Consider the following 15,597-nt stretch of genomic DNA (forward strand, 5'->3'; position numbering starts at 1 on the left):
TGCTCACTCTTACCTGTTCTGGGTAGAGGACAGCCATGCAAAACAGCTTTATTTAGCAAGATACTGAGAGCAGCTTTGACAACAGCCTGTTGACCTTGGCTAGGATTTTTTTTGGCTGTTGCTTGTCCTGGTACAGACGGTGTTTTCACAGAGGCTTTGGAGAGTATTGCTTCTTGAACTCTGGGAGCTATCACAGCATTCCATAACTTGGACATCCACCTGTAACACAAACAATCCTTTAACTTCAGAGACAACTATCAAACCCCAAGATTTTACATTTTGGGTAACACATCAGATTTTGTATTTTCAGAAATGACCTATATTTTGGACTTCCTATTGTATTCCATGTCAGAGAGGAACTGATTTTATTTAAGGTAGGTTTTATTTACTTGTTTTATATTAAATTGTTTGACCTAACTTTCTTCAGGCTGCTTTGGCAAACTATTTACCATTGGATGTTTTTCCTCCTGCAGATAAGGACTACAAAACATCCTTTTCATCTTAAGACTAAAAGAAAGAAAGTCCCAAAACATATGTGTTCACATATATACCAAAAAATCTCATTTCACCGTTGCCAGTGCATGGAGAAGTTTCCATGCTTGCCGGTGTTCAGTCATAGCCTATTTGCTGCCAGTGTGGGAAAAAGGAGGTATTCAGTTATGATTGCATCCTTTCCAGTGTCCTTCCAAACTTGTGCAGCTTACAAGACCTTTCTCTTTGTACAGCTGCCTTGCTCTCACTCTCTTTCTGTTTATTTGATCTATAGTGAACTGCGTTTCCAGGATGCTGTGGGTTTTCCAGATTGACTGGTTTAGAGACTTGGTCCGATTACAAAAAATTGATAGAAAGTGACATGGTTCTTCTGGGACTTTTGCTTTTCTAAGAAAGAACTATTACGCTTTAGCATAGGATTGAAACGTTTGTATTACAAAATAAATAAATGCTATTTCTTACAGCTTATACTTCTTAAAGGATAAAGGCTGAGAGTTTCAGGCTTAGGGCTCAGCTCACATCTGTAACAGACATTAGGACAATCTTTTTTGGTCAAATCCAACTCTTTTTTTTCCTTATACCCTCTTATGGAAAGAAGATGGCAAGATTGAGAGTCAGAGGGTTTATATATTGAAGGTCTATAAGAAATGATAGGCTATAAAGCTGTGTTTAAGCTCTGCAAAAATCCATTCCAAAAAAGTGAAGGCTAAATGTCTATTTGACTTAAATGAACCATTTTGTTGGATATGCTGACACATAGAAGCCTTCTCATTACCCAAAAGACTTTGAGGTTTGTTTTTTTTTTTAAAGTTAGATTGCATGAGTCATTTGATAGATGTATTTTTGGTTAGTTAGGAAGCATAAGATTGAGCTTTTATGATACATAAACCATGCTACAAAGTGTTGGTACAAGCTCTATAAAAGTTACATTACTAAGAAAATTAATTAGTAATTATTAAAATCGGAGATGTTCCTTGAAGTTTCTGCAGTGTAATACTGTAGACAACGCTCCATATAAATGCAGTCTGCCTCTGCTAGCTGGGTTAGGCTACCAAAATAAGCAATTGCTTTCACTTTTGTAACAAACAACTCTACCTCTCATTTGTGCCTATGTAAGCTTTTCACATTTTGCAGTACCGCTAATATAAATGGTCAGAAATGAACGCTGCAAAGGTAAAATTAATTGAGCCCATTCTAAACTACAGTTAACAACTGATGGGCTGCACAATGGCATCCTCACTAAATAAAATTCCAACCTGGTATTTAAATTCAATCTTATGTTTGTGCTTATCTTGACCAAGTCCCCACCTCTAATACAGTTGATACTTGGGAAAGATGTAGCACTCCCTTGGCCCTGAAAAAGGGCTTTAAAGTGAAATTCTTTCCTGTTGGAACATCATCTTTAATTCCCTAGGACAAAACCAAGAAAAAATTGTAGCTAAAATTTTCCTCATTTATCCACTCTACTCTACATAACACGTGAAGCTACATGAAACAGCACACAGCAGGGAAGCATTGCCTGTCACACCTTCCCTCCCTTCCCAGCTGCCTGCTCTGCCACTGGCCTCATGCAAACGCTCAGCCCCGGACATACATAGTTTGTAGATAGCTGTCTACTGTCTTAATGAATTGAACTGGCTCAGTGAAGCTTTAACAAATGCAAAAAGCAGATGAACAGCACAATGAAGAGGGGCAAGAGGGCAGGAATAGTTAATTAGATTGAAATAACAGCAACCAGTGTGCTGCTAATTAAAGCTATTTATTGCTAGTTATAAGACCAGACTGTTAGCCATCATGCTGCTAAACTAAAAGCATCCAGTAAGTGCTCACTGGAGCTGATCTTTTTAATTGTTTATTATTGGATAAAAGCTACACTAAAATGAGTCAGATGGCATATTGCTACTATAAAAGACATGTTGGAGTTGTGCTCAAAATAAAGCATTGTGAAGCCAGTCAAAGTTAAACTTAGGAGAAATCCAAACTCAGAAGTGCATAATTAAGGTATCTAAAGCTATTGCAATAAATAAAAGATTAAGACATTTCACAGGACATAATGCAAAAGAAGGACAGGAGATAGAGGCAAGGTATACTTTATTTTTTTTTGTTTCACAGTACCCATAAAATTTCTGTACCCAATGCTGCATCTACATTTAGACTTCGATAATTACTCTGGATGTTAGATACTATCTGTCCTTTTAGGAAAAAAAGGAAAATGAACAAGCATAATGTATCAAGATCTGCAGACAGACGAAAAGATAAGAAAGCCAGTGCACACACTAAGCAAAGGACCCTGGAAGAAGCGTCAGCAGAAACTGGTAGAAGAGAGAAAAGTCAGAAAGAGAATAGATGTGGCAATTCAGGAGACGATATGAATCAGGGTGAGAAAAGTAATGTTGCATCTCTACAAACCAATGTTATTATTTGAATTCTTAATAAGTTTGAATCTTAATTAGAGGTTAATTACCTTTAGCATGAAATTAATGTATTTTAAAATTCCATGACTATTTCTTATAAGCAAATATTCACACAATTGTAGGCAAGAAAGACAAAATTTTCATCACTCTTCTTTTATGTTACTGGACTTCTAACCACTTGTATAGCTAAATATATATATCTGCCTTATTTACTAAGCTAATACATCTGTAAAATTGTGTGCATGTTTAAAAATGATACCAGATATTTCCTCATGATTCCTCCAAATTTTCCTCATGTACAACTTCAAAAGGAAACTACTAACTTTTTAAGCTCAGAATTCTTGAATCTTATTTTGGTCTGTTCCCTAATGTACAGATTTCTTTGCAGTGCTCTCTTGAAATGAAAACCAAAATCTTTAAAGTGTTGAGCAATATTAGCCATTCCACTACAAGTAGTTTTTTGGAACCTTTGTGTCACAAAACAACTGAAAGATCCAACAAGACTGACTTTCAACCAGTGTCAGACATCTCTTTTTTGCCCTATTTGCCGTAATTAAATATCATACAGAAGTTTAAAACTTTCAATAACTTCTGCTAAAATACTTTGAAAGTTACTGAGTCAGATGGGTTTTGAGAGAATTTTTGTGCTGAACAAACAAGGAACAGAAATCTTACTTCACTGTCACTTGGCCATGCCCTGGCACTACAGGACAGGAGAAGAAATGTTTTGGCCCCATAAGTGCTTCAGGCGCTCCTAGACGTGATAAGCAGGAGTTCAGCTGGTGCCAAACAGCAAGAATCCAGTCTATGATCTTGCACACAGGATCACACGGAGGAGGTACTTTACCTCTGAACTGCAGAGAGAAAAGATGTTTGACACGACATAAGATTCTGCAGAAAACACTTTCCTTGAAACCCCAGGAAGGCTTGTTCTTATTTTTCCTGGTATATTGCTATTACAAAAATTGGGAACAATCAAAAAATGGTCAAAGTGTTTTGTGGAGTATATTGAAGTCTTGCATTAAAAGTTATTTCCGTAACTACACTTTAAAAGATAACTCATCAATAAATCGATGTACCTGTATTTGTAGGAAACTGAGACAAATATGGAAGCAGTGCTATTTCAAAGCTGTTTCAGATTAAGATTACAAGAGATACCTACCATATCCTATGCAACATATAGGATATAAATAAAGCATGTAAAAGAACATACAATCATACTGAACAGTAGTGTCTGAGTATGATCCAGGCTAGTTTTTAGTGGATTTCAATACTGATTTTAGATTTAGTGTCAATGAAAGAAAGATGCCTTCCTCTAAGAGTTACATTTTTTGGTATGCCTTGCTAAAGGCAAATAATGTGATGCCAGAAAAATCTATTTCATCTAACTCCAAATTACAGTCTGCATCATCCTAATCCTATGATTATCCTCTAAAACAGTTTGAATTACAGGAAGCATTAAAAGATCTACTAGGGATAGGGCCAGCACTGAAGCCAGAGCTTCTTGACAAAGTCTACAGGTGAAAAATATAAAGTTAATGTAGAAAAACATTTAAACTGTTCCAATATATCCTAATAGTCCAAAATAAGGAGAAAAGAGCTTTTCATCTGAAAACATGAGTATTAAGGCACAAACAACGTATCAGAACATAGAGGAAGGATCTTTGAAACAGTCTAGTGTTGGAACAATAAATGTGCTTTAGCTTTCCTCTAGGTTTTTATAACAGATTAATCTTTATTCTATTTTTAACTTTAGAACCCACTATTATAAGCCCCACATTGGCTGGCATTGCATTTGCATATGACATATGTATGTATTAAAAAAAAAAAAGTACTAGCACACCAGGCATTTTTATTCATTATTTAATTAGGGAAGATATAGGAAGACATACGGCTTTTTTTTTCTCCAAACAGCCACCATCTGCATATATGCTTTAGAGAAAAGAAACTTAATGAGATTACTACCCAAATTCAGTACGACTTCAGCCGGAGGTAGGAACCATAATAGTAAGAAATTCTAACCTATTAGACTAAGAATTGCTTTTAAGCCTAAACAAAGCCTGAAAATGACATCTGTTACATGATGTTGCAAGTTCTGGTAGCCAAAGCAGTTTGGTAGAATAAGTTTGATCCAGCCTTTGTCTGTGAACAAGTAAGAATACCAGTGCCTCTGCAACTGTCTGTATTGCTGTATTTCTTGGCATTGCACTCAATAGTCTTTCACTTTGATCTTGAATGATCTATGACAAAGTGTTTCTGTCCTTTTATAAAGGGGCTTAGATCACAGTGTAGACCTGAGAATACAAGCTTTCTCCTCAACAGGGTGGAGGAGAATTCTGCTTCATACTTCTGCTGTACTGTCCTCTGGTCTACACCTCATTCCAGCACTACAGTGTATCTGAAAGATGATAGCTTCAACCAACCCACCTACTTGCCTACAGACAATTGCTGCCCTCCCCATCCTCTCTCTGTAAGGATTCTGTAAACCATTCATACCCTCAACCAGGCAACCACTCATAATGGTTCTAGCTTACTATGCCTGTAGAGACTCTAAGATTTAAAGCATGTGGGGAAAATAAACAATGTTCACACAGAAAAAAGTACTTATAAATAACTATACACTTGGAAAAGCAATGCAAGAAAAGTAATTGATTAAAAGTTTCATTGATACAATTCACATGATCTTTTTTTCTTTTCATGTTGTGTATTCCTGTTCTTGCTATTAAAGTATACACAGGAATGTTTTTAGATTTCCTTATTATCATAACTGAAATGTTACCACACTTTTCTTCTTTAGGATCTCTTTGAATCAGTAAGCTTTTATAGATGAGAACTGTGACACAGGGTACAGGAGATGACATCCCCAAGGACAACCAAAATACATACAGCTGGACACTCAGAACCAACAGTAGGTCTGTTTTCCCAGACCAGGACTCTTTACTACTGACAGTTTTTTCTATTCCTAGAACAATCTCCCTTTCTAAGCCTGTTCAAAACTCTGCTGCCAAGATTATTTTCCTTTGCAGCTGTTTCAACTAAACTCCCCCCTCCCAAAGTCTAACACTGCCTGACTGTCTAAAAGAGCTGCTATCACACTGGAATGGTTTTCTTCCAAATAACTTTCAAAATTCCACAATTCTGCTTTAGCCCACATCTTTCTTTTCATTTTCTGTCCTCCACTTATTTATTCATGTTAAAACAGACTTTTATTCTCTTTTGGACTTTTGTTTCACTTTCAGCAAAGTGACTCAAAACAACTTCCCTACTGATATATTTTCACCCCTCTTTCCTCTGTAAGTAGAAAATCAGGAAAGCTCTTTTCACTGCTTTAAACATAGACAATATACACAGGACATATAACTATCCTGTTTTAAATAAATACAATAAATTCCTTGAGGAAGGGATTTGACACTTGTGGAACACGTTCTTACTATCGTGCTCACAAAGAAGGTGAAAAAAATATTGAAGGATATTTTCATTCAGTGGGCAAGCAAGTATCCTCAGTATCATCATTTAAAGCCAACCTGTGTGTTTACACTAACCAGTTACGGCCACACACGTTCCTATATGAGACCAAGCACAACATTGACAGATACGCAGTCTGTGTCTTCCCAGAAAGGTTTGTTTTTTTCTGAAACAGCTTAGTTATCTGCTCAGCTTTCGACATTGCCATCATACGTGTTTCACAGACATAGTGACGAACAAAATTGGTGAAGCTGACTCAAGTTCTTACCTTGTTTATAACTTTTCTTCTTAAAAATCTTTGAAGCAAGCCACGCATTGGTTCCGCATCCCACCTCAGTTGAACCCAACGGAAATGCTGCTGAACCAGCAGGTCAGAGCCATGAAGATGACACTTTGCAATTGTCCCCAGTAAAAAGCAGTTCTCATGAAAGTAAAAAGCACCAGAAGCTCCATCTGCTAAAAACGAACCATAAAAAATTTTACTCAAATACTCAAATCTTTAACATGACAATATAAAAGTAAGCATCATTGACGTAATAAGATGAAATAAGAAAACTCACCACAAATTAGCCTTAAAACATGCTCTATTTGGTTAAGAAAAACTGTTTGCAATAAAATATAAAAACATAAAATATAAAATCATAAAGTATAAAAACTCTCCTTTAAGTTTCCAATTTTTCATGTACTATAATATAAATGTGCTGCCGTAAAAACATTTTTCCATTCCAAATTCTTTAAATACCTCTTTGAATAGTGCAAGGATTTTCTGAACTCCGAGTCTCAAGAGGTGCCAGAAAATCTCCTAGTAATTCAGACAAAGAAGCTCTCTCCAGATTTTCTAAAATCACAATGGTTGTCTTGCTTACAGGAGGCTGCTTAACTGGGACCAGACAAGCTGAAATATAAAAATCCCATTAATGTCTACTTACGAAAATTTACTTTTATTCATGTATACAGCTTTCATGGCTACAAATGCAACAAAAAAATATTTTAATTTTTTTTTGCCTTTTAACTTGTTCACAGAGGCAGACAGACTGTATAATATGTTCAAAATGGGAAGCACATAATCAAACAATAGGATCATACTGTACAATAACAAAAATAATTAAAGTTGTTATTAAAATAAATTCCTTAAATGGCTATAATGGGAAATTCATAGATGGGAAGGATTTTAGTGCACTGAAAATAAATTCAATACAAAACATAGCAAAGGTCTCTGGAAACATATAGCCTTTGGAAATTTTCCTGTAACACTAAATCCCAGATGAATGCTTCTGTAATACAAATATTATGTAATATACTTGTCATGAGTATATCATGTCTCACATAATTTCAGAACTTTCTGAAGGTAGTTCTAAAGATGGTTATTAAGGAAAATGATGAGTAATAGGGCAAAGCTAACAGAAACCGACTGTAGCAGATGATTGCTATTTATTTGCAGTTTCCTGAATATTACTTCTATAATAAGATGATATAGCTGGATAGCAAGGAGGACAGGTACCGCCTCTAGTTCTGATGGAACTACGCAGAAAGAGGAGGAGAATGCTCTCCTAGGAAAGGTGACACGGCAGAAAAATAGGACAAGAAGCAAGCAGAAAAATGAGAAATTTAACAAGCAGCACAATGCTGAAATGCAAGCACAGACTGTTAAGAAAAGTGTGTTGCTGACAGAGAGTAAAGCATTCAAAAGAGGAAGCTTTCCTCGGAGACAGTGGCTAGTAAAACAAACCAGACTACGAATGATTTCCTCGTCTGCAGGCCAAATGCTCACTTCTGACTAAATGGCCTCCCAGCAATGTGATGGAACTCAAAATGACCCGTGGGGATAATCACTGGCACAAGATAACCTCCAAACTGTGACCGGGATTTCCTGGGAGAAAAAACTGACATAGACTGAACTTATACCAGGAAGTATGGTAACAAACAGAATGGAGTGTTGCACATAATTGTATGAACCCATGGGATGGCTCTGCTTTTGTTACTGAGCAGAGGGGACTGTGCAGAGTTTGTGGTAACCAAGTAACCCCATGGAAGCTACAGGATGAGAGCATAATTGAAGGACAGGCCCCGCACTGCAAACACGCAGCAGTCTCATTCACTGAATTGTAGGTTTTATACTAAGTTAGCTAATTCTAGTTTGTTTGAATAAAACATTTGTCTGTGAGATTCCAATTCCTTTTGGTGCCTCTAGTCTTCCCATACTGAGAAGGAAAAAGACAGGGACTGATCCTTTCAGAGCTTTGGCTGTCTCAAAGTTTCAGCATGGTAGCACATGATAATGTATCCAGAAGTCCTGCACTGTTACAATTGAAACTGGTACAAGTTCAAGTGCTTAAAGCCCAGTCTCTTTCAGTACAGAAAGTGAAATGTGAAAAGTATGGCTCCTGAAACACAAGCTTTTTCTATACAGTAATTACATTTATCACATTCATTTTTAATGTGAATGACTATATTGAATGAGAGCTAAAATTAAAATAGAGCTGTTGAAGAGACCATAATAACAAAACAGAAAAGCCCAACATTTTTGGATGAAAACGAATCTAACCAGGGTTAGATTCAAACCATACTGCTAGTTTTATCAATATAAAAACCCCAAACTCCAATTATTTATCATGAATTTACACAGGTACAGCCTACTGAACACTCTGAGAATACTTCATTGTGGAGCACCCAAGTAACAGGACTTCAATCTACATGTAGTTATTCATGTTCACGAAGAGAAAACTGTTCATTTTTACAGAAGTTCAACTGTTTTCTGTAGCAATGAGTCAGCGTGTGCATGTGCACACACACACACACACACACACACTAACATTTACCTGCCCACGTGACAAGATTTGCCTCAGAGGCACACATAAGTATTTAGTAAACAAACGTGTATCAAAAGAAAGTGCTCTGACTTTTTAAGAACTCCATCACTGCTCCTTTTATTCCCAGAAAGGTGGTAATTATAGCTTTCCTGCTTATATATATTATTTTTAAAAAAACAGAACAGCTACAATAAGGCAACAATAGCCCTTCATTTCTGATTTAGTAGATCCGAACCATAGCAACCAACTTCTAAAGGCTCACAAAGGGAAAATGGAATGAGACAGAAATAGTAGGAACTACTAATTTTACCTGACAGAGCTCCATAGGAGACTGTCACACTTAGTTGTACCTCAATTTAGACTCTAACCATTATTCCCCAAGCACCTGAAAAACTATGGCTTCAGTTAAAACATGCCACTCATTATGCAAAATATTTTACTGTATTTCTTTACTTTTTGTCATTAAAATTTTTCTTACAAATTACCAAAATCAGTCCTGCTGAAATAACCTTACCACTACTGATGAACAGTTCTGCAAGCTGCTCCTTGGAGAAACCAGCATTCACTTCCACTTTAATGATTTCACACGTGGATCCTGCAGCCACTTGCTTTTGCTGTATTGAAAATGTACAGATTTGGTGAAATAGTACCAAGTCTAATTTATGAAGTAATTTATTGTAAAGGTTTGTGTTAATACCTTGATGCAGGCCGCAATCTGATATGCTATGTAGTCTTGCAAACTTCCTTCTGGACCATGGAAAATGACATTACGGTATTGTTCAACCTACAGAGAGACAACAAATTATTCTTGAAAGTTCATAGACTTGGATTTACTTTTTTTTTTTACCTAGAAGAGGCAATCAGCATCAATAGACAAAATTCTTTATTTTGCACTACTGGAGCTGATAATCCATATTATATTAGTTTTCAAATAGGCAATATTTGCATACAACAGCTTGAAAATATATTGAAAAATGTATACCCTAATTCGAAAAACTACATGAAAGGGTATTTTGTCATTATGACAACCGTTAAAGCTTGAAAAATTAGCGTAGGAAGGGTGATTTTAGCAGTCAATTTTTTCTTGATTTAGAAATAAAATAGATACTCCATAATGATGTTAAAACTATTAAGAAGTAGTTCAGATCACTACTAACATAAGGACATAGACAAAGCTCTTTATTTCCAGTTGAAATGTGATCATATTATCAATACAGTAGAATAAAAATGATTTCATATATCCTAACTGCAAAATTACTTTATCTCTAAATAGCCAGTAAGGGAATACACTCATATCATTGTGCAATATTGTTAAATACAGCAGAAACCTATGACATCTAACTGTGCTTCTAACAACATAAAATTCTGCCCAAGGACACAGCAGAAATTATGCAGGTTTGAAACTAATTTTGATTTGATTCGCAATATTAAAACAAATGATCTATGAAAGCTAACTCATATTACCCAATTATCCTTACATTTTGAGGTATTAAATAAATAGTAAGAGAGGAGATACATATGCACAAGCTAATAATCATAGAATTATAGACTAATTTGGGTTGGAAGGGACCTTAAAGATCACCTAGTTCTAACCCCCTCGCCATGGGCAGGGACACTTCCCATCAGACCAGGCTGCTCAAGGCCCCATCCAACCTATCCTTAAATACCTCCAGGGATGGGGTATCCACGACTTCTCTGGGCAACCTGTTCCAGTGCCTCACCACGGCCATCATGAAGAATTTCTTCCCAATATCTAATCAAAATCTTTTCCCTTCCAATTTATAGCCATTCCTCTAGTCCTATCATTCCACGCCATTGTAAAAACTCCCATTCCAGCTTTCTTGTTGGCCCCCTTCAGGTACTGGAAGGCCACTATAAGGTCTCCCCAGAGCCTTCTCTAGGCTGAACAACTCCTACTCTCTCAGCCTGTCCTCTCAGCAGAGGTGCTCCAGCCCTCTGATCATCTTTGTAGCCCTTATCTGGACAGTTTAAACATTTCCATGTTCTTCTTATGTTGAGCATTTCAGAACTGGACACAATACTCCAGGTTGGGTCTCACCAGAGCAGAATAGAGGGGGAGAATCATCTCCCTCAACCTGCTTGCCACTCTCCTTTTGATGCAGCCCAGGATATGGTTGGCCTTCTGGGCTGTGAGTGCACATCGATGGCTCATATTGAGCTTCTCATCAACGAGCACCCCTAAGTCCTTCTCTGCAGTGCTGCTCTCAATTACATCATCCCTCATCGTGTATTGAAATTGGGGATTGCCCCAACCCAGGTGCAGGACCTTGTACTTGGCCTTGTTAAACCTCATGAGGTTCTCAGAGGCCCACTTCTCCAGCCTGTCCGGGTCCCTCTGGATGACATCCTGTCCTTCTGATGTGGCAACTACACCACTCAGTTTGGTGTCATCTACAAACTTGCTGAGGGTGCACTCAATCTCACTGTCAATATAATTGATAAAGATATTGAACAGCACTGGTCCCAGTACGGACCCCTGCGGGACACCACTTGTCACAGATCTCTATCTGGAAATTGAGCTGTTGACCACAACTCTCTGAACGTGACCTGCAACCAATTTCTTATCCACTGAACCACCCACCCATCAAATCTATATCTCTCCAATTTAGAGAGAAATATGTTGCGGGGGATCGTGTCAAAGGCTTTACAGAAGTCCAGATAGATTACAGCCATTGCTTTTCCCATGTCCACTGATATGATCACCCCATCGTAGAAAGCCACTAAGTTAGTCAGGCAGAACTTACCCTTGGTGAACCCATGCCGGCTATCTCAAATCACCTCCCTGTCCTCCATGTGCTTTTTGAAGTCTCAAATGTTTGCCTACATGAATGTTATTCTAATTTACTTTCCCCTCAAAAAGTGAAACGAAATAACTTTGGAAAGAAATAAGATATCATGGAGCTTTAATGTATTTTCTTAAGACTTTATTTCATCAGATGGCAGTTACTTTAGAGAAGGAAGTTAATGCCCTCATGTGACTAAAATTATTGGGGTAAGATTCATGGGGAAATTTATTTTAAAATAACAGCTTTCATCCCATTTCATTTTTTAGAAGTCTTGGAATTCTTTCAAAGAGTAGATCAATTTTTTTTTTTTAGTTATCACTATTACAGATGTATTTTCACGTATAAAGAGCACAGTGAGAGAAGCTAGCTTAGTACTTACTAGACGAAGGTAATTCTGAAGTGTCTGAAGATGGATCATAGATGCATAAGTCACACTATTTAGGCAGCCTTCCTGAGGTCCTTTAAAAAGAGACACACAAATAACTATTCTAAATCTCTAGTGTTTACAAGCATCTATGATGGATACAAATGGTTTTCATGCAGCATTCTACAGTGACCTCTTAAATTACAGCCTATGCACATTAAAATGGTGAAGAAATTAAAGTATTTATCTAGCAACATGGATTCAGCGGTATGTATCCATGACATAAGTAAAATGGATACTACTATATAGCTGAAAAGGTGGTAGGGTCAGTATCATGGTATCATAGTATCATAGTATAGTTAGGGTCAGAAGGGACCTTAAAGATCATGTAGTTCCAATCCCCCTGCCATGGGCAGGGACATACCACTACATCAGGCTGCCCAAGGCCCCATCCAACCTGGCCTTGAACACCTCCAGGGATGGAGCATCCACAACCTCCCTGGGCAACCTGTTCCAGTGTTTCACCATTCTCATGGTGAAGAAATTCTTCCTAATGTCCAGTCTAAATCTGCCCCTCTCCAGTTTATACCCATTCCCCTGGTCCTATCCCCACAAGCCTTTACGAATAGTCCCTTTCCAGGTTTCCTGTAGGCCCCCTTCAGGTATTGGAAGGTCTCTGTTAGATCTCCTCTGAGCCTTCTCTTCTCCAGGCTGAAGAGGCCCAACTCTCTCAGCCTGTCTACGTATGGAAGGTGCTCCAGCCCTCCCATCATCCTTGTAGCCCTCCTCTGGACCTGTTCCAACAGCTCCATGTCCTTCTCACATTGAGGATTCCAGAACTGGACACAGTGTTCCAGATGAGGTCTCACGAGAGAGGAATAGAGGTGCAGAAACACTTCCCTCGACCTGCTGGCCACGCTTCTTTTGATGCAGCCCAGGATACGGTTGGCCTTCTGGGCTGCAAGCGCACATTGATGGCTCATGTCAAGCTTCTCATTCACAAGCACCCCCAAGTCCTTCTCTGCAGGGCTGGTTTCAATTACATCATCCCCCACTGTGTACTGAAAACAGGGATTGCCCGACCCAGGTGCAGGACCTTACACCTGGCCCTTGTTAAACCCCATGAGGTTCTCAGAGGCCCACTTCTCCAGCCTGTCCAGGTCCCTCTGGATGACATCCTGTCCTTCCGGTGTGGCAACTACACCACTCAGCTTGGTGTTATCCGCAAACTTGCTGAGGGTGCACTCAATCTCGCTGTCAATATAATTGATAAAGATATTGAACAGCACTGGTCCCAGTATGGACCCCTGCGGGACACCACTTGTCACGGATCTCCATCTGGACTTTGAGCCATTGACCACTATTCTCTGAATACGACCATCCAACCAGTTTCTTATCCACCTTACCATCCACTCATCAAATCCATCTCTCTCCGATTTAGAGAGAAGGATGCTGGAGGGGACTGTATCAAAGGCTTTACAGAAGTCTAGACGTATATAGTATATTTTCAAATAGTAGTATATAGTATATGTATGTATAGTATATTTGAAAGTATAGTATATTTTCAAAATGTTGTAGACCCTTTCAAATCTAGTTAAACAATTAATTGGATATGATATTTCTGAGGAACAAGCAACACTGAAGAACAAACCCAGCAGTAAATCATTCTCAAACTATGTATTTCACAGAGGGGCCTACCATTCAAACCTGAAAATTATAAATGGAAATTACCAAACAAAAACACTGTGATATGCTCGGCTCTGTTATTCTTCAAAAAGTCCCATGGTGGCTGGGAAAAAATCTGACCTGTTGACCATGAAACGTTTCCTGTTAAAAGAAAAAATAAGCGAGATATACCCTATATCTATGCAAAGTGTCCAGTGCTCAAGTATATTCACCTGCTTACAGCGTGCAATATACTATAAATTTGACAAACAAACCAGTCCCATGTACTAAATCATGCTATTACTCAGAATGCGACTGAGGATACTAATGCTTTCTCCCAACTGAGACACAGCTGGCCTGTCTTTACAGCTTAACATGTAAAATAAAGTAAAATAGGATTATTTGTCCATTGTCCAATCTAATGTGAATAGGGATTTTTTTGGTTGGTGCGCACATGGAGAGGGGAAGGAAACTTAAGACGAAGCACACAAATTTTCAGAATCTGATGCCACTTTTATAACTACCACCACAGTTTGGCTGATTTCTCATAATTTTAAACATTTTTCTGTTTTACCTTGATAAGTGAAGTTATATAAAGCTGGAATAGTTCTGTTCTACCTATGCTGATGATTTACTGTCTGGATTTACTGTACACTTCGGAGATACTGTAAGGAGATACAGTGTTGGCTTTGGATTGTTTTGTTTCACCTTTAATACAGGTCTCTCCACTTGACTACTACATTGAGTGACGGACTAATCAACATAGGGTCTCATGGTCCCTGAGGCCCATTTTACCATACATATAACTAAAAGTAAAAAAATGCTTTCATGCCAGTATTGTTCAAAGTTTCATCACTAGTATTAGTCTTTAAGATCTTAGTGTAAGCTTTAAAAGATCCAGAAATCTCCAGATATTTTTATCTTACTTACAAAATTTCAGAAATTAAAGAAAGCCCCCAATTTTAGCTTTTCTTATTACACCAGCATTGATACCTAGTTTGACAGATAGTATACTGCTTGCACCGAGGCCAATGTTGGATTCTGCAGCACTATTAAATGACAGGTCTTCTAGGCTCTTCCATCCATCAGAAGCAATCGCCTGGAAATGGTTTGTCACTGCCTGACTCACTGCTTTTGAAAAATCATCCCATGATGTCTGTTTGCGGATATTTAAAACACATATTGTGTTTTCAGTATCAAATTCCTCTGCACCACAATGGGCTGGTTCAATGCCACTGACTGAAATCCTTACAGGTACACTGAGAGCATCTGTTGAAAAACAGAAAACCAAGAATGAGAAAAACTGTGCAACTCAATGAGAAACGTCCTATTATTACAGACTAATAGCAACTAATATTGCAAAGGAAAGCTACAAAATAATTCCTGCTACAGAAAAGCAAATGTTAAAAGAGCAGCACACATCACCACCACAAAAGCAAAACAGTGGTGAAAAACTCGTATCTTTTTTTACATTACAATCAATCTTATTTTTACATTAGAAAAAAGCATTATTATTATGATTAAATAATAGGAAACAAGACAAAACTTAATCTTTTATTTCCTCTTTACAGACTAATTTC

At 37.8% G+C, this 15,597-nt stretch overlaps 1 protein-coding gene across 1 annotated transcript in view; it reads right to left on the minus strand.

Moving 5' to 3' along the window:
- Window positions 1-15,597, minus strand: part of CTTNBP2 (cortactin binding protein 2) — an 88,275-nt gene that overhangs the window by 8,700 nt on the left and 63,978 nt on the right. The window contains exons 10-18 of the mRNA XM_054076843.1: window positions 15,011-15,286; window positions 14,084-14,179; window positions 12,368-12,447; window positions 9,879-9,965; window positions 9,696-9,795; window positions 7,114-7,266; window positions 6,640-6,827; window positions 3,582-3,760; window positions 14-219 (exon numbers count right to left, since the gene is read on the minus strand). Of these exons, the coding sequence (XP_053932818.1) occupies window positions 14-219; window positions 3,582-3,760; window positions 6,640-6,827; window positions 7,114-7,266; window positions 9,696-9,795; window positions 9,879-9,965; window positions 12,368-12,447; window positions 14,084-14,179; window positions 15,011-15,286 (1,365 nt within the window). The remainder of the gene's footprint in view (window positions 1-13; window positions 220-3,581; window positions 3,761-6,639; window positions 6,828-7,113; window positions 7,267-9,695; window positions 9,796-9,878; window positions 9,966-12,367; window positions 12,448-14,083; window positions 14,180-15,010; window positions 15,287-15,597) is intronic.

The sequence above is a fragment of the Cuculus canorus genome, chromosome 1, assembly GCF_017976375.1.
Source record: "Cuculus canorus isolate bCucCan1 chromosome 1, bCucCan1.pri, whole genome shotgun sequence".
Lineage (NCBI taxonomy): Eukaryota > Metazoa > Chordata > Aves > Cuculiformes > Cuculidae > Cuculus > Cuculus canorus.